This window comes from Bombina bombina, chromosome 1, assembly GCF_027579735.1.
Source record: "Bombina bombina isolate aBomBom1 chromosome 1, aBomBom1.pri, whole genome shotgun sequence".
Classification (NCBI taxonomy): domain Eukaryota; kingdom Metazoa; phylum Chordata; class Amphibia; order Anura; family Bombinatoridae; genus Bombina; species Bombina bombina.
In genome coordinates, this window is record NC_069499.1 from 125,974,022 (window position 1) to 126,001,019 (window position 26,998).

The following is a 26,998-nucleotide window of genomic DNA, read 5'->3' on the forward strand; positions in this document are numbered from 1 at the left end:
TTTTATTAGGGGGCTTAGAGTAGGTGTAATTAGTTTAAAATTGTTGTAATATTTTTCTTATGTTTGTAAATATTTTATTATTTTCTGTAACTTAGTTCTTTTTTATTTTTTGTACTTTAGATAGTTTATTTAATTTTATTTATTTGTAGCAATTGTGTTTAATTAATTTATTGATAGTGTAGTGTTAGGTTAATTGTAGGTAATTGTAGGTAGTTTATTTAATTATTTTATTGATAGGGTAGTGTTAGGTTTAATTATATCTTAGGTTAGGATTTATTTTACAGGTAAATTTGTTATTATTTTAACTAGGTAACTATTAAATAGTTCTTAACTATTTAATAGCTATTGTACCTGGTTAAAATAATTACAAAGTTGCCTGTAAAATAAATATTAATCCTAAAATAGCTATAATATAATTATAATTTATATTGTAGCTATATTAGGATTTATTTTACAGGTAAGTATTTAGCTTTAAATAGGAATCATTTATTTAATAAGAGTTAATTTATTTCGTTAGATAAAAATTATATTTAACTTAGGGGGGTGTTAGTGTTAGGGTTAGACTTAGCTTTAGGGGTTAATACATTTATTAGAATAGCGGTGAGCTCCGGTCGGCAGATTAGGGGTTAATAATTGAAGGTAGGTGTCGGCGATGTTAGGGAGGGCAGATTAGGGGTTAATACTATTTATGATAGGGTTAGTGAGGCGGATTAGGGGTTAATAACTTTATTATAGTAGCGCTCAGGTCCGCTCGGCAGATTAGGGGTTAATAAGTGTAGGCAGGTGTCGGCGACGTTGTGGGGGGCAGATTAGGGGTTAATAAATATAACATAGGGGTCGGCGATGTTAGGGCAGCAGATTAGGGGTACATAGGGATAACGTAGGTGGCGGCGGTTTACGGAGCGGCAGATTAGGGGTTAAAAGTGTAATGCAGGGGTCAGCGATAGCGGGGGCGGCAGATTAGGAGTTAATAAGTGTAAGGTTAGGGGTGTTTAGACTCGGGGTACATGTTAGGGTGTTAGGTGCAGACTTAGGAGGTGTTTCCCCATAGGAAACAATGGGGCTGCGTTAGGAGCTGAACGCTGCTTTTTTGCAGGTGTTAGGTTTTTTTTCAGCTCAAACAGCCCCATTGTTTCCTATGGGAGAATCGTGCACGAGCACGTTTTTGATGCCGGCCGCGTCCGTAAGCAACTCTGGTATCGAGAGTTGCATTTGCGGTAAAAATGCTCTACGCTCCTTTTTTGGAGCCTAACGCAGCATTTGTTTGAACTCTCGATACCAGAGTTAAATTTATGGTGCGGCCAGAAAAAAACCCGCGGAGCGTTAACAGCCCTTTTACCGCCGAACTCTAAATCTAGGCCTAAGAGCGGTATCCAGTAAAGTATAAGAAGCAAAGGATACAAAAACTTACTTTGAACTCATCAATCCTCATTACATAATACGAGTAGTTATTTGGGATCTTTTCTTGAGCTTTTAAAAACGGACCTTTTTTAATTTGTTTCTGTGTTTAGTAATTTTTTATGTAGCAGAATTGACACATATTGAGTTTTTTTATATGGTCATTTGAATACTCATATTACATCTGGGAGACGTCCCAGAGAAATTTCTGATATCTAGTGGTAATTACCAAATATAAGAAACTTTTTAATAATAATTTTTAATAAATTTCCTGTTGATTTAATTTCATAAGTTAGTCGTTTATTATTTATTATTGTTGTTCACAGTTTTTTTGACATATTTCATTTAAGAAATCAGCCACTTAACATTTACACAATACTTTTTAACATAGGAAATTAACACTATTAATCACAAATAATTGCTTTCACCAAAATTCTAAATATAGAAAATTTACACAATTAGTGCACTCTTATGGACTAGGAACACAACCCCTCCAAATCACCTATTTTTCTTTATAAAACAGTATAATAAAACTAATACATTGATAATAGAAAAGAGTATTTTAAAAGGCATCACTTTTATATGGTTTAAACACTTTATTCACACTTGTTTGTATTCACAAAATAAGTTTTATTAATTTTCTCTTTACACCTTCAAACATGGATATATGGACCCAGTAATATCTGTAATATAAAGTAAAAAATTGAAAAAATTTTGTATTCCTTAAAAATCCAATTACATCCCTTAAGTGTACCACGCCCCTATTCCTACACAAATTCTTCTGAACATTTCACACATATATAAATTGGAAGGAGCTTATATCTATAGGGAGTTTGGGATCTGATAGTTTCAGCGCTCTATTCATTCTAAACTAAACAATGGTGAAGATAAGGTAGGAAGATCTTCAGGGGCTTAGTGTTAGGTTTATTTAAGGGGGGTTTGGGTTAGATTAGGGGTATGTGGGTGGTGGGTTGTAATGTTGGGGGGTATTGTATGCTTTTTTTTACAGGCAAAAGAGCTGAATTCTTTGGGGCATGCCCCGCAAAGGGCCCTTTTTAGGGCTGGTAAGGTAAAAGAGCTTTGAACTTTTTTAATTTAGAATAGGGTAGGGCATTTTTTATTTTGGGGGTCTTTGTTATTTTATTAGGGGGCTTAGAGTAGGTGTAATTAGTTTAAAATTGTTGTAATATTTTTCTAATGTTTGTAAATATTTTTTTATTTTTTGTAACTTAGTTCTTTTTTATTTTTTGTACTTTAGTTAGTTTATTTAATTGTAGTTATTTGTAGGTATTGCATTTAATTTATTTATTGATAGCGTAGTGTTAGGTTTAATTGTAACTTAGGTTAGGATTTATTTTACAGGTAATTTTGTAATTATTTTAACTATTTTAGCTATTGTACCTGGTTAAAATAATTACAAAGTTGCCTGTAAAATAAATATTAATCCTAAAATAGCTACAATATAATTTTTATTTATATTGTAGCTATATTAGGATTTATTTTACAGGTAAGTATTTAGCTTTAAATAGGAATAATTTATTTAATAAGAGTTAATTTATTTCGTTAGATAAAAATTATTTCTTTCATGTAATTAGCAAGAGTCCATGAGCTAGTGACGTATGGGATATACATTCCTACCAGGAGGGGCAAAGTTTCCCAAACCTTAAAATGCCTATAAATACACCCCTCACCACACCCACAATTCAGTTTTACAAACTTTGCCTCCTATGGAGGTGGTGAAGTAAGTTTGTGCTAGATTCTACGTTGATATGCGCTCCGCAGCAGGTTGGAGCCCGGTTTTCCTCTCAGCGTGCAGTGAATGTCAGAGGGATGTGAGAAGAGTATTGCCTATTTGAATGCAATGATCTCCTTCTACGGGGTCTATTTCATAGGTTCTCTGTTATCGGTCGTAGAGATTCATCTCTTACCTCCCTTTTCAGATCGACGATATACTCTTATATATATACCATTACCTCTGCTGATTTTCGTTTCAGTACTGGTTTGGCTTTCTACAACATGTAGATGAGTGTCCTGGGGTAAGTAAGTAAGCTTATTTTCTGTGACACTCTAAGCTATGGTTAGGCACTTTTTATAAAGTTCTAAATATATGTATTCAAACATTTATTTGCCTTGACTCAGGATGTTCAACATTCCTTATTTTCAGACAGTCAGTTTCATACTTGGGATAAATGCATTTGTTTCAATCATTTTTTCTTACCTTAAAAAATTTTGACTTTTTTCCTGTGGGCTGTTAGGCTCGCGGGGGCTGAAAATGCTTCATTTTATTGCGTCATTCCTGGCGCGGACTTTTTTGGCGCAAAAAAAATTTTCTGTTTCCGGCGTCATACGTGTCGCCGGAAGTTGCGGCATTTTTTGACGTTTTTTTGCGTCAAAAGTGTCGGCGTTCCGGATGTGGCGTCATTTTTGGCGCCAAAAGCATTTAGGCGCCAAATAATGTGGGCGTCTTATTTGGCGCTAAAAAATATGGGCGTCATTTTTGTCTCCACATTATTTAAGTCTCATTATTTATTGCTTCTGGTTGCTAGAAGCTTGTTCACTGGCATTTTTTTCCCATTCCTGAAACTGTCATTTAAGGAATTTGATCAATTTTGCTTTATATGTTGTTTTTTCTTTTACATATTGCAAGATGTTCCACGTTGCAACTGAGTCAGAAGATACTTCAGGAAAATCGCTGCCCAGTGCTGGAGTTACCAAGCTAAGTGTATCTGCTATAAACTTTTGGTATCTGTTTCTCCAGCTGTTGTTTGTATTGCATGTCATGACAAACTTATTAATGCAGATAAAATTTCCTTTAGTACTGTTACATTACCTGTTGCTGTTCTGTCAACATCTAATTTTCAGAGTGTTCCTGATAACATAAGAGATTTTATTTTTTAAATCCATTAAGAAGGCTATGTCTGTTATTTCTCCTTCTAGTATACATAAAAGTCTTTTAAAACTTCTCTTTTTTCAGATGAATTTTTAAATGAACATCATCATTCTGATACTGATAATGGTTCTTCTGGTTCAGAGGTTTCTGTCTCAGAGGTTGATGCTGATAAATCTTTGTATTTGTTCAAGATGGAATTTATTCGTTCTTTACTTAAAGAAGTATTAATTGCATTAGAAATAGAGGATTCTGGTCCTCTTGATACTAAATCTAAACGTTTAAATAAGGTTTTTAAATCTCCTGTAGTTATTCCAGAAGTATTTTCTCTCCCTGATACTATTTCTGAAGTAATTTCCAGGGAATGGAATAATTTGGGTAATTCATTTACTCCTTCTAACGTTTAAGCAATTATATCCTGTGCCATCTGACAGATTAGAGTTTTGGGACAAAATCTCTAAGGTTAATGGGGCTGTCTCTACTCCTGCTAAACGTACTACTATTCCTATGGCAGATAGTACTTCATTTAAGGATCCTTTAGATAGGAAAATTGAATCCTTTCTAAGAAAAGCTTACTTATGTTCAGGTAATCTTCTTAGACCTGCTATATTTTTAGCGGATGTTGCTGCAGCTTCAACTTTTTGGTTAGAAGTTTTAGCGCAACAAGTAACAGATCATAATTTTATAGCATTATTATTATTCTATAACATGCTAATAATTTTATTTGTGATACCAACTTTTGATATCATTAGAGTTGATGTCAGGTATATGTTTCTAGCTATTTTAGCTAGAAAAGCTTTATGGCTTAAAACTTGGAATGCTGATATGTCTTCTAAGTCAACTTTGCTTTCCCTTTCTTTCCAGGGTAATAAATTATTCGATTTTCAGTTGGATTCTATTATCTCAACTGTTACTGGAGGGAAGGGAACTTTTTTACCAAAGGATAAAAAATCTAAGTAAATTTAGGTCTATTAATAATTTTCGTTCCTTTCCTCACAACAAGGAACGAAAGCCTGATCCTTCATCCTCAGGAGCGGTATCAGTTTGGAAACCATTTCCAGTTTGGAATATATCCAAGCCTTATAGAAACCTATAGCCAGCTCCTAAATACCCATGAAGGTGCGGCCCTCATTCCAGCTCAGCTGGTATGGGGCAGTTTACGTTTTCTTCAAGGAAATTTGGATCAATTCCATTCACAATCTCTGGTTTCAGAACATTGTTTCAGAAAGGTACAGAATTGGCTTCAAGTTAAGGCCTCCTGCAAAGAGATTTTTTTCTTTCCCGTGTCCCAGTAAACACAGCAAGGCTCAGCATTTCTGAAATGTGTTTCAGATCTAGAGTTGGCTGGAGTAATTATGCCAATTCCAGTTCTGGAACAGGGGCTGGGGTTTTATTCTATCTCTTCATTGTACCAAAGAAGGTCAATTCCTTCAGACCAGTTCCGGATCTATCTATTGAATCGTTATGTAAGGATACCAACATTCAAGATGGTAACTGTAGGACTATCCTGCCTTTTGTTTAGCAAGGGCATTATATGTCTACAATAGATTTACAGGATGCATATCTGCATATTCCGATTCATCCAGATCACTTTTAGTTTCAGAGATTCTCTTTTTAGACATGCATTACCAGTTTTGTGGCTCTACCGTTTGGCCTAGCGTCAGCTCCAAGAATTTTTTTCGAAGGTTCTCGGTGCCCTTCTGTCTGTAATCAGAGAACAGGGTTTTGGTATTTCCTTATTTGGACGATATCTTGGTACTTGCTCAGTCTTCACATTTTCGCAGAATCTCATACGAATCGACTCGTGTTGTTTCTTCAAGATCATGGTTGGAGGATCAATTTACCATTCAGTTCATTGTTTCCTCAGACAAGGGTAACCTTTTTAGGTTTCCAGATAGATTCAGTGTCTATGACTCTGTCCTTGTCAGATAAGAGAAGTTTAACATTGTTATCAGATTGTCAAAACCTTCAGTCACAATCATTCCCTTTGGTAGCCTTATGCATGGAAATTTTTAGGTCTTAGGACTGCCGCATCGGATGCGATCTCCTTTGCTCGTTTTCACATGCGACCTCTTCAGCTCTGTATGCTGAACCAGTGGTGCAGGGATTACACAAAGATATCTCAATTAATATCTTTAAACCAATTATACGACACTCTCTGACATGGTGGACAGTTCACCATCGTTTAGTTCAGGGGGCTTCTTTGTTCTTCCGACCTAGACTATATCTCAACAGATGCAAGTCTTACAGGTTGGGGAGCTGTGTTGGGGTCTCTGACGGCACAAGGGGTTTGAGAATCTCAGGAGGTGAGATTACCGATCAATATTTTTGAACTCCATGCAATTTTCAGAGCTCTTCAGTCTTGGCCTCTTCTGAAGAGAGAGTTGTTCATTTGTTTTCAGATAGACAATGTCACAGCTGTGGCATACATCAATCATCAAGGAGGGACTCACAGTCCTCTGGCTATGAAAGAAGTATCTCGAATTTTGGTTTGGGCGGAATCCAGCTCCTGTCTAATCTCTGCGGTTCATATCCCAGGTATAGACAATTGGGAAGCGGATTATCTCAGTCGCCAAACGTTGCATCCGGGCGAATGGTCTCTTCGCCCAGAGATATTTCTTCAGATTGTTCAAATGTGGGAACTCCCAGAAATAGATCTGATGGCTTCTCATCTAAACAAGAAACTTCCCTGGTATCTGTCCAGATCCCGGGATCCTCGGGCGGAAGCAGTGGATACATTATCACTTCCTTGGAAGTATCATCCTGCCTATATCTTTCCGCCTCTAGTTCTTCTTCCAAGAGTATTCTCCACCTGCTGGTAGCTCCAGCATGGCCTCACAGGTTTTGGTATGCGGATCTTGTCCGGATGGCCTCTTGCCAGCTGTGGACTCTTCCGTTAAGACCAGACTTTCTGTCGCAAGGTCCTTTTTTCCATCAGGATCTCAAATCCTTAAATTTTAAGGTATGGAGTTTGAACGCTTGATTCTTGGTCAAAGAAGGTTTCTCTGACTCTGTGATTAAATACTATGTGACAGGCTCGTAAATCTGTATCTAGAGAGATATATTATAGAGTCTGGAAGACTTATATTTCTTAGTGTCTTTCTCATAATTTTTTCCTGGCATTCTTTTTGAATACCGAGAATTTTTCAGTTTCTTCAGGATGGTTTAGATAAAGGTTTGTCCGCAAGTTCCTTGAAAGGACAAATCTCTGCTCTTTCTGTTCTTTTTTCACAGAAGGATTGCTAATCTTCCTGATATTTCATTGTTTTGTACAAGCTTTGGTTTGTATAAAACCTGTCATTCAGTCAATTTCTCCTCCTTGGAGTTTGAATTTGGTTCTGGGGGCTTTTCAAGCTCCTCCTTTTGAACCCATGCATTCTTTGGTCGTTATATTACTTTCTTGGAAAGTTTTGTTTCTTTTGGCCATCTCTTCTGCCAGAAGAGTCTCTGAATTATCTGCTCTTTCTTGTGAGTCTCCTTTTCTGATTTTTCATCAGGATAGGGCGGTGCTGCGAACTTCTTTTGAATTTTTTACCTAAGGTTGTGAATTCTAACAACCTTAGTAGAGAAATTGTGGTTCCTTCATTATGTCCTAATCCTATGAATTCTAAGGAGAAATCATTGCATTCTTTGGATGCTGTTAGAGCTTTGTATTATTATGTTTAAGCTACTAAGTCTTTCCGAAAGACTTCTAGTCTATTTGTCATCTTTTCCGGTTCTAGAAAAGGCCAGAAAGCTTCTGCCATTTCTTTGGCATCTTGGTTGAAATCTTTATTTCATCATGCCTATGTCGAGTCGGGTAAAATTCCGCCTCGAAGGATTACAGTTCATTCTACTAGGTCAGTTTCTACTTCCTGGGCGTTTAGGAATGAAGCTTCGATTGATCAGATTTGCAAAGCAGCAACTTGGTCCTCCTTGCATACTTTTTCAATTCTACCATTTTTATGTGTTTTCTTCTTCTGAAGCTGTTTTTGGTAGAAAAGTACTTCAGGCAGTGGTTTCAGTTTGAATCTTCTGCTTATGTTTTTCATTAAACTTTATTTTGGGTGTGGATTATTTTCAGCAGGAATTGGCTGTCTTTATTTTATCCCTCCCTCTCTAGTGACTCTTGTGTGGAAAGATCCACATCTTGGGTAGTCATTATCCCATACGTCACTAGCTCATGGACTCTTGCTAATTACATGAAAGAAAACATAATTTATGTAAGAACTTACCTGATAAATTCATTTCTTTCATATTAGCAAGAGTCCATGAGGCCCGCCCTTTTTTGTGGTGGTTATGATTTTTTTGTATAAAGCACAATTATTCCAATTCCTTATTTTATATGCTTTCGCACTTTTTTCTTATAACCCCACTTCTTGGCTATTCGTTAAACTGAATTGTGGGTGTGGTGAGGGGTGTATTTATAGGCATTTTAAGGTTTGGGAAACTTTGCCCCTCCTGGTAGGAATGTATATCCCATACGTCACTAGCTCATGGACTCTTGCTAATATGAAAGAAATGAATTTATCAGGTAAGTTCTTACATAAATTATGTTATTTAACTTAGGGGGGTGTTAGAGTTAGGGTTAGAATTAGCTTTAGGGGTTAAAAAATGTATTATAATAGCGGTGAGCTCCGGTCGGCAGATTAGGGGTTAATGCTTGAAGTTAGGTGTCGGCGATGTTAGGGAGGGCAGATTAGGGGTTAATACTATTTATTATAGGGTTATTGAGGCGGGAGTGAGGCGGATTAGGGGTTAATAACTTTATTATAGTAGCGGTGTGGTCCGCTCGGCAGATTAGGGGTTAATAAGTGTAGGTAGGTGGCGGCGATGTTGGGGGGGCAGATTAGGGGTTAATAAATATAATATAGGTGTCGGCGGTATTAGGGGCAGCAGATTAGGGGTACATAGGGATAATTTAGCTAGCGGCGGTGTACGGAGCGGCAGATTAGGGGTTAAAAAATTTAATAGAGTGGCGGCGATGTGGGGGGACCTCGGTTTAGGGGTACATAGGTAGTTTATGGGTGTTAGTGTACTTTAGAGCACAGTAGTTAAGAGCTTTATAAACCGGCGTTAGCCCAGAAAGCTCTTAACTCCTGTTTTTTTTCTGCGGCTGGAGTTTTGTCGTTAGATTTCTAACGCTCACTTCAGCCATGAATCTAAACACCAGCGTTAGAAAGATCCCATTGAAAAGATAGGATACACAAATGGCGTAGGGGGATCTGCGGTATGGAAAAGTCGCGGCTGTAAAGTGAGCGTTAGACCCTTTCCTGACTGACTGCAAATACCAGAGGGCGGTAACCGTCCAACTCTAAATCTAGCCGATTGTTTAGAAACTGAAGTTGTAAGGATCATCAAAGAATTAGCAAATAACAAAGCAGCTGGCCCTCATGGCCTACCAGCCAAGTTTTATAAAATTCTTGTAAAATATGTTGCTGGAATATTGACTGTAATGTTCAATAAATTCTGGTCCGGTCAGATGGCACCCCCAATGCATTTTAATGAATCAGCTATTACTCTTATCTTCAAAACCCGGGAAGAATCCGGAATCCATGGATTCATATAGGCCAATATCACCATTAAATCTAGATTACAAAATGTTAATTAAAAAAATAATTCAACTCTCCATGGGGGATATCATAGGACCGGACCAGGCTGGCTTTATGAAGGGTAGATCATTAAGTGTGAATCTTAGAAAGATCTTTTTGGCTATATCTAATACCTCGTATAATCAGAAATTTAAACACGAAAAGGCAAGACATGACCTTTCTATTATTTCCCTGGACGCTTGTAAAGCCTTTGATTCCATTACATGGGACCATTTATTAATGTCTCTGGACAGATTTGGATACTGTGGTAATATACAAAAAGTTTTAAAATTATTATACAGAGAGAATCCTCAGCATTTTTGAAGATTAATAACGATAAAACATCCCCATTCAAGTTATTGAGAGGAACTAGGCAAGGTTGCCCACTATCTCCATTGATTTTCAATATTGCACTAAAACCATTAGCAATTTTAATTAGGAACGAGATACAAGGAATACCAATTGCTGGTCAAGAAATAACAAAAGCACTATACGCAGATGACCTACTAATTTTGATGCAGAATTCCTCGATCAACAATAGTATTAGTGTGTTTAGTACCTTTTCCAGTTATGAAATTAATACCATTAAATCAGAGATACTATGGGTGTATAAAAATAAAGAGTCGACTTCAGGGCTATTTAGAGAAGTAGGTAATAGTTTGACATATTTGGGAATTAAGACCTCTAAAATTCTGGAGGACTGGTATAAATTAAACATAGGTACAGGGGTCAATAATTTTTGTGAACAGCTTACAAAATGGAAATCACTCCCGCTATCACTGACAGGAAAGATTAGTTTGTTAAAATTGATTGCCCTACCTAAACTTTTGTATATCTTTTAGAACGTACCCCTTCTCCTGAGGAGAGGAGAAAGTAAGAAAATGAAGTTAGCTATTAAAGGCTACTTATGGGGTGAGAAGAAAGATAGAAATGGCTTTAGTAAATTAGTAATATCTAAGGAATACATGGGATTTGCTCTCCCACATATAGTAAATTATAATCTGGCTGCACTGGGAAAAATTACGCTAGACATGATATTAAAATGTGATTATTTCACGATAACAGGAATTGAATCAGAACTTAGTTCACCCATTTCCTTGACGAATATGACCCATAACCATATTAAAAATCTCCCTGATTATTGGAAAAAAGTGGAATTCCTCAGGGATCCTATTATTGCTTGGCATCGAATATGTAAAATTTTAAAGATTAATTTTTCAGTCTCCAAATACTTTAAGAATTTAATAATAACTTAGATCTAAGACCAGGGGGAGCTGCAAAGCTATGGCAAAATCTAGGTCTGGGAAAAATACATCAGCTATGGAAGGAAGTGGAAGGAATGACCTCTATTTAGTGCTTCTTTCACTGTATGGTACAAGATGGGATTGGACGGTGCTAGCAACCATTATTAATGCCTTTTTTAAGGGTAAATTTTCCATCTCACGACTATATAGTCTAATTACTAATGTAAATCAGGAAACTCTGTTAGAGAAAACAGTCCAAAATTGGGGCTGGATCTGGTATGGTGATTTTAATTCTCAAAATATTTTGAAGAGCCAAACTCCATTTGGTCGATCTAAATGGTCAAATGAGGTGGAAGAGAACTGTTGTCCAAGATTTTTTTAAGGCAAATATTCTTCATTGTTTCAGGCTGTGTCCAAAGGTGCAGAATTTTTAGAAAATTATTGGGTAAATAGAATATGCAATACTGATATTATATTATCTGCGGAACAGATAATCTTTTTATTTGTAGATAAAAAAAATTAAGAATATCCAACATTTTATAAATATAGTCATTATTGTGGCACGGAACTTAATATTAAAACACTGGAAATCAGGCCTAATGCCGTCTTTTGTGTCTTTTAAAAATGCTATTCGGAAAGAGTTCTTAATTGAACAATATGATATTTGGTATAAGCTTGAATATAATGTTGAACAATTTTTTTAAAAAAAATGGAAATACTGGATCCTACAGTTGGAAGAAATTGAACAGGAAACCCTGGTTAGGAAATTTGAATCAACTCAATATATAATGGAAAGTAAAGTTAGGGGAGAATGAATGGGTATAGACACCTTATTTAGAACTTAAAATATATTTGGGTTGTCTTTCTTCTTTTTTTTTCCATTTTATCCTCTGTGACCACTGGGAGGCTTTTTCTTTTCTTTTTCTTTACAAATTATATTGTACAGTTTGAATGGGTAAATGAAGAATACTGCTTATGTTAGGAAGTAGGTACTTTTCTTTTCTGTTCTAGTAAATATGATGATTCATTTTATGTGTGAACAGAATACCGTTCCTTGTTCCCTTGGTGGTATTTTTGAAAAACTAAACCTAGGTAGGCTCAAACTGATTTCTAAACCATTGAAAACCGCCCTTTAGCTCAGAGCATTTTGAAAGTTTTTCACAGTTAGACAGTACTAATTTATCTGTGTCATATAGATAACATTGTGCTCACTCCAGTGGAGTTATCTAGGAGTCTGCACTTACTGGGTAAACTGCATGTCTGTCAAAAGCACTGAGGATAAGGGGGCAGTCTGCAGAGGCTTAGATACTAGGTAATCACAGAGGTAAAACATATATTAATATAACAATGTTAGTTATTGAAGACTGGGCAATGGGTAATAAAAGGGATTATCTATGTTTTTAAACAAAAATTCTGGTGTAGACTGTCCCTTTAAGTAAGCCAAGGACATGTTTAAGTTCCGCAATGTGTTTTTCAAAGTCTGAGCTCCTGATCAGCACATCATCAACATAAGGTAATGTCCCCCTTTCCAGGAAATCAGGTATAGCCTTATGTATGAATACAGCAATTTATGTCCTGAATTGATGTATCCAAATGGCAAGCTGGTCCAAATATACAGGATTTTTTCAAATGAAAATGCCAATTTGTATTGCTCTTCTTTATGCACCTTTATGGTCCGATATCCCTGAGCACAGTCAATGCCTGTGAATATATTGCTGCATCTGTGCTAGGCACTGGTCAATGTATAGTACTGGCCAGCCAGACATATGTACCTTTGTTTAGCTGTCTTAAGTAAGCACACAAAAGCCATTGTCCATTGGACTTAAAGGGACATAAAACAAGTTGGGATAGAGACAAAATAATATATGTACTTTAATTACTTTACCTGCAAATTTATACTGCAGTGCCTTGCCATTACCCCTTTCTTTTTAGTTTCTGAATTTGGAAAGCTCTAACTCCCCCCACACAATTCCTTTTATGGCTGTATCTATGTTTATTGTTCTTTTGGTAGAATGCAAAAGTGAATAGGGATTATCTGCTGGAGCATGCCTCTGTCTAAACACTGATAAGAGGGGTGGAGTTAGCTGCTCCAGGCAGCTTAGCTATGTAATTAATGTTGCTTATTTTTGAAAATTATTTTAAAATACTTGCCAGCAATTTTTAAACATTTTTTTATACAAACTATTTTAAATTAATTAGCCTTTTTAGGATATGCACATATCTCAACCTGTTTTTTTATTATATAATTTTTATTGTTGTTTTAAAAGAATTTAACAGTTTCATAACTCATCGGATACACAAAGAGGAAAACATATAAAATACTAATTAATACATTGACAGTATACAATTATAAAACATTATTCAGTTCAGTTCATTATTTAACAATTTAAATTTTCTATATCACTCAAAATAATTTGTATAAAAAGCAAGAACACACAAGGGGGTTCATTTAGCACTGTGCGGACGGACATGATCCGCTATAGAGATCCATGTCCTCCGCACATCGATAAATGTCGACAACATACGCTTTCAGCATTTATCATTGCACCAGCAGTTCTTGTGAATCGTATTGGATCGGGTTGATTTTCGCTGATGTCTGTCCGCCGCCTCAGAGCAGGCGGACAGGTTATGGAGCAGCGGTCCATAACTCGTGTTTCTGATGAGCCTGAAGGCTCGCCAGAAACACTGGGCATCAAGCTCCTTTCGGAGCTTGATAAATAGACCACTAAGTATCTTATGCCTAATTCAGACAAAATAAAATGAATCCCATTTCTATATAGTGCTCTTTAAAACTATTTGAGATTGGGAAAGATTACATCTATATAATAATATTTTCAGTATTATACCTATACCTAAATATAATGATGTAACAGAGCTAGAATTGAATTTTTTACTGAGGGGTTCCAAAGTACTAATAAAGTCACCCCATTTTTTTGGAACTCTTTAAGTCTTGTTTCTTTATCGTATAATACATTGATTACTTCTATATTAATTTTATCTAAAAGAACAGAGTGAAAAACATGCATACTAGGTTCCTCCTTCAACAACCATTTTTTCATTATACACTTTCTTGCCACCAAAATTACCATTGTCATCAATCTAACATTATCATGTTTTATTTGTCTATTTTCGGCAAACAGCATGTTCAAAAAACTTATGTTCACCTTTGTCTTAAACACTTTTGAAACCCAGAAGCTAACTTTTGCCCAGAATTGATTAATTTTTGGGCATTCACATAGAAGATGCTTCAAATTAGGATCATAGAAATTGCATTTAGTACATCTCCTCTCATAATTCGACCACCTTGCCGCCAATTTTGGTGTAAAGTAGAATCTATGTAATAGTTTAATCTGTGATTCCCTAAAATAAGAATCTTGTGCAGTAGACATAATGTTTGTAATACGTTTTGGATCTCTTTAGTATCTAAAGTTATCAAGGCTTCTTGTTGCCATCCAGTTATAATTTTCCCCATTGTCTCACTTGACCTTAAGTTCAAAAGAGCCCTATAAAGGGCAGAATAAGAAAAAAATCCTTTATATAAGCCTTCTATCATATCCTGTAATGGATGAGGGTTGAATAGAGAGGAGGTGGAGACTTTTACAATGCTCTTTATATATTGGGATGTTTGAATATAAGCATAAAAATGTGACTCAGGTAGTTCGAATCCGTATTGCAGTTCCGAAAATGTTTGCAACGACTTGTTCACTGGATCTATCAAGTCTCCTATCTTGTGAATCCCCAATCTCTCTCATTCTTTAAATATATATGATTCCATACCTGGAGTAAAATTTGGATTTTCTCTAATTGGTAAATAGATTGTTTGGGCATTTCAATGTTTTATTAATCTTAACCCAGTCTATCAAAATTCCTTTATACATGATGTTATTTCACACTGAGGGATCAAACTCCTGTATTGCAAATGCCATTTTCTCTCCCTTTAAAGATTTTTTTTCCAAAGAGTTCACATAAAAGTGCTCTGTTCCAGCTAACCAGTCTATGGCCGTTCTTGCTAATGATGCAAGATTGTACAAATGAATATCTGGTACTCCCATACCACCTCCTAATATTGGTTGTTTCATTTTATCTAAACTTATACAGGTCTTTTTTTTTTCCTCCCCATAGAAATCTATTAAAAATTATCTTTAATCTCTCAATATCTTTCTTTAGAATCAGTAATGATAGCATATTTAGGGGATACAGGATTTTAGGTAAAATCATCATTTTAATTAAATGAACTTTCCCCATCAATGAAATGGGCAAATTATACAATTTTTTAAGAGTTTGTTCTATGGATAAATATATTTTTTCATAATTAAGATTACACCATTTATCGGGGCTAGTAGAGATATTGATACCCAGATATGTTATAAAGTTAGGGGGAGTTATAAACAAAAATTGACTATCACATTTTTCCTTCTTATTTAGCCATAAAACTTCCAATTTACTTTTATTAATTTTAAATCCTGAAAATTGACCAAATTCATTAATGACTTCAAAAATGTTATTTAAATATTTCTCAGGATCTTGTATAGATAACATGTTATTTGCATATTGAGCAAGATAGTATCTTCCCCCTTCTACTTCTATCCCTACGTATATATTTCTCAGTTTAGTCGCAAGTGGCTCCACAGCCAGGTTGAACAAAAGAGGGGACAGAGGACAACTCTGAAGGGGTGCCTCTGCCCAAGTCAAACATAGATGACAACTCTCCATTCACAATAATGGAGGCAGACGTATTGGTGTATACACTCCTTAGAAAATAAGTAAAGGAACCTTTTATATTGTAATTTTCTAGACATGATATTAGATACGGCCATTCAACCCTATCAAAGGCCTTCTCGGAGCCAACAACATTGCGTTTGGAATTAACTCCTTTCTTATATATTTATGTTGTAATAACCAGAAATAATTCACTATATGCAATACCTTACGTATATTCCTGCTGGAGGATCTAGCTTGTATGATTGATCTTTGTGAATCAAGTCTGGAAGTAAAAATTTTAACCTGTTTTATGGCACTTTAAGAATACCTAGAATGGGATTATTATAAGAACTATGGACCGGACTAATGATACCACTTTCTTCCAAATTCCTTATGATTTCCGATAGTGACTCATATGAGGCTAAAGGAAGTCGATATTGTTTAACAAATACAGGTGTAATATTAGGATCTCTTTGTATTTTTGCAATGTGTAGGACTGTAGTCCCACAGTCCTAAGAATCCTGAGTGGAAATCTCCTGAAAATTCAGCAGGCGTTCTCTTAAATTTTGACATTCACTATCATCAGAACAGCTATTAGCTAAGGAGTTTTGCTCTTGAACTAGTTCCTGAAATCCTGGAAACAATTCAGGCTGTCATATCTCATTGGCAATTTATCTTTCCCCCATGATCTTGGATTTTTGAGCATTCCGGTTACTTGATCGGTTAATTAAATACTAGGGAGGCCTCTACAATACTACAGCTGCCCTCCTCTGAGCTAGAAGGGTAAATAGATCGGACGGCAAAACTAAAAACAGGTGTTTAGCTGATTTGAAATGGATAATAAAAATTTAGCAATAATGCTATAGCTTTCAGAGTTATCATCCAGGTCATGTACCCAGTAATCATTTTAGGATATGCTATTTGTGCTAATAAGCTTTAGCTGATGCAACTAGCTTCCTGTTTTAAGTTTAATTTAGCGTATTTGATTTTTCCAACATCATGTACTTGTAAAGGGAAAAACAAATCATTCCTAACCTTCTCAATTCCTGTAAGGAATTGAGCGTGATCCCCCCCTTAGTTGATTTGTTATTCTCTTTGTGGAGGGATATGGTTAGGTCATCGCCTTCCAGGGAGATATTTGCTATTTTCTCCGATGGAATTTTGATAGTATAATCCTCAATGCCCTGGATGGGAGCTTGATCATCTATCTGTAGGATAGTTATATCAGGTACTAAACTGTTCATAAAATGAATTTCAACAGCATCTGGTTTCTCCTTCACTACATGACAGTTGTATCTTGAGTGAGGTATGTTAGACTGTTTATAATAAAATAGGCCTTTTGACCTGTGACCAAAATTATTTTGTTTATAAAATCAATTATGGTATTTAACCTTTTAAGAAGGTTGATACCAACTATGAGACGATCATATGGAAGGTCCACTGTAATGACCGGCTGTCTTATTACATTGTTCCCCAGCTTAAAGGGACAGTCTAGTCAAAATTAAACTTTCATGATTCAGATAGGGCATGCAATTGTAAACAACTTTCCAATTTACTTTTATCATCACATTTGCTTTGTTCCCTTGGTGGTATTTTTGAAAAGCTAAACCTAGGTAGGCTCAAACTGATTTCTAAACCGTTGAAAACTGCCTTCTAGCTCAGACCATTTTCAAAGTTTTTCACTTTTAGACAGTGTTAGTTCATGTGTGTCATATAAATAACCTTGTGCTCACTACCATGGAGTTATTTCGGAGTCTGCACTGGTTGGCTAAACTGCATGTCTGTCAAAAGCACTGAGTTAAGGGGCAGTCTGCAGAGGGTTAGAACAAGGTAATCACAGAAGTAAAAAGTATATTTATATAAATGTGTTGGTTATACAAAACTGGGGAATGGGTAATAAAGGGATTATCTATCTTTTTAAGCAATACAAATTCTGGTGTATACTGTCCCTTTAAGTTTTAACCATGCAGTGCCCAAAACTTGGAGAGTCACCACAACGCCTAGTAATCAGCCATTAAATTATCTAAGGGTTGCATGAGATCCAGTATCAAACCACCCCATTATAGAAAAAGGAGCAAGATCTGAAAATGCGGCTCTATAGCACCCAAAGCTTAAAACATGTCTGATGCTGAGGAAAGAAAAAGAGATGAACAGCAGGAATAGTGTGGCGGGATATTAACCCCTGCACTACAAACGCAACAGCAACTTTCATTGTAGGTTAAGAGAGAATAAAGCAGCAAGCCACGAGATACGAGCATGCGGCTCTATAATGCGCCTGCTGGTTATGAGAAAAAAGCATTAGCGCTCTTGAAAGATGCACGCGCAAGACTAATATGCGTATCAATAAATCAAATGTTGCATGTGAAAAATTATGATTCCAGAATAAGATTAAAAACATAAGGCTAATAAAGTAAAAAAACAAAACATTAATACAGAAGGTTACTCCTATACATATCACACAATGTCCCCATACATAAACACTCTAAGTGTAATATAAGGTGGTACAGTCTGTGACTAGTTCAGTGTCCCCTGGCTGTGATATACATACTTATTGATATACATACTTATATGTACCTAATAGCCTGTGGGCTATGTAAGTGCTGAGGTACTTACCTGAGATGCACCCACTACTTACACAGCTGCAGAGATACTGCTTTTTAGTAGAGAGCCTATCCAGTGCTGTACAAACAACAGCAGAGGATATCTTAAGGGAGTATGACGATGAGCCAAAAGGAGGAGGCTAAAGAACAAGTCCCTGCGACACTTGTGGCAGAGTGTCCCAACAGGAGGAAGCTAATGGACATTGCATGCGACACCTGTGGCAAGCTTGTACTACCCAGTACGACCATCTCTTCTATTCCTGGGTCTGTGAGAGAAAAATGTATAAAAAAACAAGTAGGTTTGAAAACCTCTGTCAATGAAGAATCTGGAGCACCTCAATTCTCTACCATCTCCTGTGACGGCAAAGATAAAACTGAGATAGTCAGGGAAGTTATGTATGTTGGAAATCTTTGTCTCCTCCTAGTGGCCAGGAGTTGAATCCAATGAGTAATGGTTTGTGGACTCTCACCTCCTTATGAATGAAATACCCATGCATCTTGAATTACATTTGAGTTTGTTCCCATAAAGTTGAGATAATCTAAATTTGCCCATAAAGGTACAGTTAAGTAAAAAGTAAACTTTAAAAGAATTACATTTAAAAATAAGCTTTCCAATTTACTTCTATTATCAATTTTGCTTAGTTCTCTTCATATAATCCTAGGTGAGCTCAATAGCAGGCACGTGTCTTAAAGGGACAGTCTACCATAGAATTGTTATTGTTTTAAAAGATAGATAATCCCTTTATTACCCATTCCCCAGTTTTGCATAACCAGCACAGTTATATTAATGTACTTTTTACCTCTGTGATTACCTTGTATCTAGGAACCTTCTTCCAGCCCCCTGATCACATGACTGTGACTGTTTATTATCTATTGTCTTAAATTTAGCATTGTATTGTGCTAGATCTTAAATAACTCCCTGTGCCTGAACACAGTGTTATCTATATGGCCCACGTGTACTTTCTGTCTCTTTGTGTTGAAAAGATTTAAAACGCATGTGATAAGAGGCAGCCCTCAAAGGCTTAGAAATTGGCATATGAGCCTACCTATGTTTAGTTTAAACTAAGAATACCAAGAGAAAAAAGCTAATTTGATGATAAAAGTAAATTGGAAAGTTGATTAAAATTACAAGTCCTATCTGAATAATGAAAGTTTAATTTATACTAGACTGTCCCTTTAAGCTATCTGGCAAGTGTTTGCAACAATGTTTATCATCACAATGTTATACATAGTTGCAACACTGCTGCCATAGAATTCCGAAAAACATGTGCACGATCCTAAGCTCATATCAGCCTTCTCCGGTTTACTCTTCAACAATGGATCCCAAGAGAAAAAAAGCAAAAATAGAACTGTAAAGTTTAAAATTGCATGCTCTATTTAAATTGTTTAATTTTGACTTTACTGTCTCTAAGGATGTCTAATAAGGATTGTCCCATCAAAAACGGGACAATTAGTGAGCAGTAAAACGCCGCATAAGAGGGCATTTCTAGTAATGAAAACATTATAGTATTGTAAATCCCTTTCTCATTCATAATACAGTTTTGACTCTGAATATCGCACGGGATCAAACACCCCATAATCCTGTTTGGTGAGCTTCCTGACGTCATTGCGTCCCATTGACAGATTTTGGACAGCGTGCGCGCTCTCGGGCCTGTTTCGACGCCGGTTACGCGCGGTATAGGTTTGTAGACTGCAGCATGGCGGCAGGGGAGGTAGCGGTAGTATGTGAATCGCCAGCCGGCCCTGCTCTTGTGTCCTGTCTTTTCGTGGTGTAAGCTGCTCACTCCGCTGCGCCATACACCAGCGGACTCACAAGCAGAGCCGGAGGGGAAAAATGGAGGAAGTGAAGCTGGAGTTCCCCTCCCTCCCGCAGTGTAAGGATGACGCTGAGGTGAGCGTTGGCCTGTGAGGGGGACCGGGCACTGGCTACTCCGTTTTGTCGAACTAAAGAAGCTGTTGCTTGTAATTCCCTCAATATATAAAGTCTACATTATGTCATTAGGTCAACAAACTAGTGCGTGTTCTCCTGCTAAATATTTGTTTACATTTTTTGGGTCATCAATGACAACTTGACTGTCATAGAGGGATGTAAACCATTGTGTTGTATTAATGTATTACAGCAGCTTTCTTGTAGTTAGTGGGTTAAAATCCTAGTTCTAAACATAATTTTGTTCTGTATGTGTGTGTGTATATATATATATATATATATATATATATATATATATATATATTCATCCACACAACCAGTTAGGTAGTCATTTGTAGTGTAGTAAAAAAAAACTGTAGATGACACGCACACTTTGCTCTTACGACTATATTTTGTATTTCTCTAACAGTTGTTTTGCTTCAGGGCTTTAAATGTGTATGGATAATCTTAAAACATAAGTTTGATTAAACACATTTTCATTTTTGGTCAAATATGACTCAATAAATCCTTCAGTCTCATATTGTAACCCATTGTTATGTAGGGAAATATCAGGTTCCAGATAGGTAGTGTAGCCCATGATTTAATTTAAAGGGTCAGTGTACTGTAAAATTGGGTTCCTCTTAAGGGGACAGTAAAGTCAAAATGAATCTTCATGATTCTGATACAGCATGCAGTTTTAAACATCTTTTCAATTTGTTTCTAATATCAAATTTGCTTCATTCAGAAGCAGCAATGCAGTACTGAGAGCTAGCTGCTGATTAGTGGCTGCACATATGACTCTTGTCATTGTCTAACCATATGTATTTAGTTAGCTCCCAGGAATGCATTGTTGCACCTTCAACAAAGGACACTGAGAGAATAAAGCACAAACCGAATAAATAGGAAAGTTGTTTTAAAATATTGTGCTTTTGAATCTTGAAAGAAAACAAATCTGTGTTTCATGTCCCTTTAATGTGTTTCCAATTATTTATCCCTTTAGGTTGTGTGTGTTTGAAATAGCTGTTTTTGCTCCACAAAACAGTCCATTTAAATTGGCTGAGTTTACAGATAGAGTAGACCATTATCTTATCCAGTCTCTCTCTGTCTTCATCCTTATCTTTTTACACAAAGGATAGCAAAATGAACAATTTAGTACCCATCTTGCTCACAACCACAGAGCTGCTGCTAACTTGTGTTTGCACAGCTTTTCTATAAAGAATATTGCAGCATTTATATTTTTCACTAAAGATGGTGGTTTCAACAGAAAAGAAAACTGTCTATTTCTACTGTCAAATGTAAGCTATTTATTTGTAGGTAGAATGGATCGTTGGGGAGAAAAATGCGTACACTGTCCCTAGCTTGACGATTAAAGGAAAAATCATCATCCTTTATTACTGCAATTATTTATCAATAGCCAAACTCCACCTACTATGTCTTATTTGTAGGAGCCAATCTGGACTTTAGTCCTCAGACAACTTTGTTAGTATAAAGTGCTTTGTTTTGCAGTTATCATTTGAAGGGACTTTAAACCCTTTGATATGGTAATAAGAATGATAAACTAAAAAATAATTATATATATATATATATATATATATATATATATATATATCTGCAATATACTTTCATTATTTTCTTTCCCTGTAATTCCATTTTGAAATTGTGAGCTTTTCAGTTTCCGTTGGACATGGAAGTGGAGAACACTGTCATATTTCTGTATTCTGTATATTCTGACCTATTTATAACTGTCTCTAATTGGCCACAGCAGAGAGAAAAAAAACGAAGTTACGACATGGCAGCTCCCATTGCTTTATAGATAAAAGCTAACTTATTTTGTCAATATTTAAACCACATATGAAACTTTAAAAATACATTTACATGTATTCTCAGACTAATCTTTTTTTTTTTTTAATGCATCATTCTATCTAACATTTGGTTTTTAATTTCCCTTTAAATCCAATTAGGGACAGATATATAGCAGGGTTGGCCTTGAAGTTAGCGGGTGCAGTTTAAATTCTAGGAATTAGAAAATGCAATTACTTGAAAGGGGGCAAAATGTATAATGAAAGTATATTGCAAAGTTTTTTCAGTATGCATAATAAAACAATATACAAATCTTAAGGTGTTTACTGTCCCTTTAAATAACAAATTTTTCTGGGGGGTAATTGTTTAAAATATTTCTCAAGTGAACAATTTAGATCCCTAGTGTTTCTCTTTATATACCGTCTTCTGGTTTACTAAATAAAATGTTTAAGGCAAGTAGTTTTGTCATTCATGACTTTTAACCATGAAGAGTCATAGACTTTAATATGGTTGACTGACTGTTTCTTCCATAAATGGCAGTGGGTAAATATTTTTTTATAGTTAGGCCCCCACTCAGGATAAAACTTCTGAAGAACGTCTGAGGAATTTGGAGTTACAGAATTAACTCTTTAAATGGTAAAGAAGAGGTATCATACGGTTGTAGAGAGGATTTTATAGCAAAGGCTCCATAAGTTACCTCTGAGTATGGCACAAAATCATAGTACACGCTTAAAGGGACACTGAACCCAAATTATTTTTTTTGTGATTCAGATAGTGCATGCAACTTTCTAATTTACTCCTATTATCAAATTTTCTTGATAACTTTATTTGAAAAGCAAGAATGTAAGTTTAGATGCCGGCCCATTTTTGGTGAACAACCAGGGTTGTTCTTGCTGATTGGTGGATAAACTTACCCACCAATAAACAAGAGCTGTCCAGGGTTCTAAACAAAAAATTGGCTGGCTCCTTTGCTTCAAATAAAGATAACAAGGGAACAAAGACAAATTTGATAATAGGAGTAAATTAGAAAGTTGCTTAAAATTGCATGCTCTATCTGAATCATGAAAGAAACAATTTGGTTTCAGTGTCCCTTTAATAAACAAGCTGAACCTTGTCATAATTGCCTCAAAACTATCCCATATGACCCTAACCAAAGTATGCAGAATACAGGTGCTAATCTGTTAAAAAAAAATCTGTTTAAACTGTTCAAAAATGCTTTGAAATTTCCATCAAGTTTTATAAAAATACCATTGTTTGGTAAATCCTACTATGGAGATTAGCCAGAAAGGGAAAAGAATAATTATTATAAGATGGATTTTGATACCACCCTCCAAGAACCCCCCACTCTAAATATATATATATATATATATATATATATATATATATATATATATATATATATATATATATATATATATATATAGGGGTGGCCCACTAGTGAGGTAAATAAGTTCTTGTAGGGATTACAAAAATATGCACTGTTTAGTGTGTTCAGTGTGCATCACTAGAATAAGTATATACTGTAAGTTTTCGATTACATTAAAAAATGTCTAATCAATGAAATATTATGTAATCGAAGGAATATCTGAGCTACAGCACATAGGATGAGTGGTTTACACTTTAATTATGAATACAGGAGCCAGCAGAAATATGAAGTCAGTGGTATTTGTTTTATAGATATATTTAGAACGAGGTTCCGAGCCAGAAGAAAATGCTAGATGTTATGGTTCCCAGGATTTGTAAAGCCCTGAACATGGACTCCTGTTTCCAGCATTCTAAGTTGAAGTCATGTTAAACACTTTTTTCCCTTTATTATGCTTGTTTGTAAATTGCAAATGTATGTTGTAGTACTTTATTTTAATTAGGTTATCCCTTGTCATTTGCTATACTAAGCTATAACTGTATTGCCTGATCATAAGATTTCACAACCCTACTGGTTGTAGCAGTACTGTGAATGTGCAGAGAGCTTTAATCTCCCAGAAGGCAATAAGTAGATACAGCAGTGCCAGTGTTCTCCACAGGAAATTTTGCCAGCGGGGTGGCATTAGGAAGTAGCTGGGTGGGGGCAGAATAATATTTTCTATTATATAATTTTCTGCTATCCAAAGCAAACATGTATTGCATAATTTAACATAAATGTACTTAATGATAATTTGTGCAATACAAATTGAAAACTTTTAATATAAGCTGATGCCTTAATATTGGCTAAAATTTTAGCCGAGTGGTCAGTAAAATCAGCCGGTTGGTGCACCCGCTAAAAAGCTCCTGGGGAGAACACTGAGTGCTATGTGTAAGAGCAGACCTGCTGGAAGCTACGTTGCCTTCAGCTCTTTTTTGAAGATCAACAAGGACAGTTTTAGTGTGCAATAGACATGTCCTGATCACCCATGCTGAGTGCCAATATTAAAGGAACGTTAAAGTCAAAATTAAACTTTTATCACCAAATTTGCTTTGTTTTCTTGGTATTCTTTGTTGAAGGCCTAGGTAAGCTAAGAGGCTGATTTCTAAGTCCTTGAAGGCCGCCTCTTATCTCAGGAGTCATGCATGAGTCTGCACTAATTGTCTAAAATGCAAGTTTGTAAAAAGCACTGAGATAAGGAGGCAGTCTGCAGAGGCTCAGGAATTCAGAGTAAAAATTATAATTGTGGAATGGGTAATAAACAATAATTTTCAAGTAGACTGTCCCTTTAACTTTTTTTAGGTTGATGATGGCACTGTATGCAAGTGTGTGCTGTAAATAAGAGTACACAGGATATACGGCTATATTGCTCCATAAGCTGCATGCAACGTAAAAGCACTAAAGCAGTGGTAACTTTTGTAACTGGAATTACAAATCTACTATACCATGAATCATTAAGCTACCTGTTTTATGGTTTAAAAAATTGCTTACTTGTGTGAATAAGTTAAAGGGACAGTCAACACCAGAGTTGTTATTATCTAAAAAGAGAGATAACGCCTTTACTAACCTTTCCCCAGCTTTGCACAACCAACATTGTTATATAATATACTTTATAACATTTAAATCTCTAAATTTCTGCCTGTTTCTAAAAAACTACAGACATCCTCTTATCACATGCTTTTTTATTAGCTTTTCACAACAGGAGACTGCTAGTTCATGTGGGCCATATAGATAACATTGTGCTCATGCTTGTGGGTTGTGGATGACACTGCACTAATTGGTTAGAAAAGCAAGTCAATAGATAATAAATAGCCATGTGATCAGGGGGCTGTCAAGAGGCTTAGATACAAGGTAATCACAGAGGTTAAAAGTATATTAATATAACCATGTTGGCTGTGTAAAACCAGGGAATGGGTAATAAAGGGATTATCTATCTTTTTAAAAAATAACGATTTTGGAGTTGACTGTCACTTTAAGTTTCTCTTTTAAAAGGGCACTTGTCAAAATTAAACTTTCATGCATTTAAAAATAAATAAATACATATTTACTTCCATTATCAAAACATGCATAATCTTTTTATGTGCGCACTTTCTGTTGCACCAGCTCATACTGAGCATGTGCAATAGTTCAGGTATATACAAGTAACTGAAATTTGTAAAAAAAAAAAAAAATAATCAACTAATTTGATATTCAGACTGTTACTGCTTTGTCTTTTTGTTATCCATTTCCTGATTATATAATTCTTCTGTATGCAATGGTCCTTTAAGATTTTTGTTTGTTTTTTTAGCCGAGAAAATTATTTTGTGTTGATATGAATTTTTTTTTCTCCTTTAAGGATTGGACATATCCAATGAGAAGGGATATGCAGGTGAGTTGTCCCTCTGCTATGTGTATTTACAATGCAATCAATTTATGCTTTATATTTTTTTTTTCCTTTGTGATATGAAGAAAGTAATCGCTGGTGTCTGTATCCCTTTTTTTTTTTTTTTAATTTTATTTTTTTCTTTAGGAAATTTTGCCTGGATTATTTTTAGGTCCATATTCAGCAGCAAATAAAAGCAAGGTATGCTATGTACATGTGAAATTGACATGACACACCTAAATACTAGTTTCAGCATATTATATCCATTTGGAGACATACTCCTGGTTTTGCTGTGACACACACATTTATCTGTCAGTTATTTCTATCTTATATGGTCATGGCTTATCTGCCAATGTTACAAATACTCTATCCTATGCTAGCAGGATAGACAAACATTAAAGGGACATTAAACACTTTGAGATGGTAATACAAATTGATACATTTTGTATATATAAAAAAACTCTGCAATATACTTTCATTATTTACTTTATCTACCTTTCCTGTAATTCCATTCTGAAATTGTGAGCTTTCCAGTTCCTGTTAGAAAGGGAAGTGCAGGACACTGTTGTGTTCCACACAGCCATTGGCTGCACACTCTAGTGACCTATTTATAACTGTTTAATTGGCCACAGCCGAGAAGGTACCATAAGTTACATGGTAGCTCCCATTGTTTTATAGACACTAAAACTTTGCACTTATTTTGTCAATATTTAAACAGCTAATGAAACTTTAAAAATACATCTGTGTTATTCACAGACTAATCTTTTCTTTGAATGCATTATTCTATCAAACATTTATTTAGTGTTTGCATTTATTTTGTGCTTAATGTCCCTTTAAGCACAGTAAATATATACTGTTTCAGTTAAAGTGCAGGTAATGTTAGAACAAATTCAGCTTGGGAGTTATCCCACAGAAAAATCATTCCATGTTAGTTGTATAATCATGTTAAATCAGACTTTAAATATAATTGAAATAATCTTGGACCCTAAGAGTTAATCTTTGATGTGGCACATATTGATAAACTCATGATCTCACTGGTAATATAAACACATGCAGCAATAATGTTCAAATTTGTTTGTGTGCTTGTTGCTGCTGAATTAAATGTTTGTATTATTATTAAACTTTATCGAA

The 26,998-nt window shown here is 35.5% G+C and overlaps 1 protein-coding gene across 1 annotated transcript in view; it reads left to right on the plus strand.

Annotated features, from left to right (window-relative positions):
• The first annotated feature begins 20,064 nt into the window (after positions 1-20,064).
• The window catches only part of STYX (serine/threonine/tyrosine interacting protein), a 38,457-nt gene continuing 31,523 nt past the window's right edge, over positions 20,065-26,998 (plus strand). Inside the window, exons 1-3 of the mRNA XM_053697587.1 lie at positions 20,065-20,291; positions 25,841-25,873; positions 26,015-26,068. Of these exons, the coding sequence (XP_053553562.1) occupies positions 20,235-20,291; positions 25,841-25,873; positions 26,015-26,068 (144 nt within the window). The 5' untranslated portion in view covers positions 20,065-20,234. The remainder of the gene's footprint in view (positions 20,292-25,840; positions 25,874-26,014; positions 26,069-26,998) is intronic.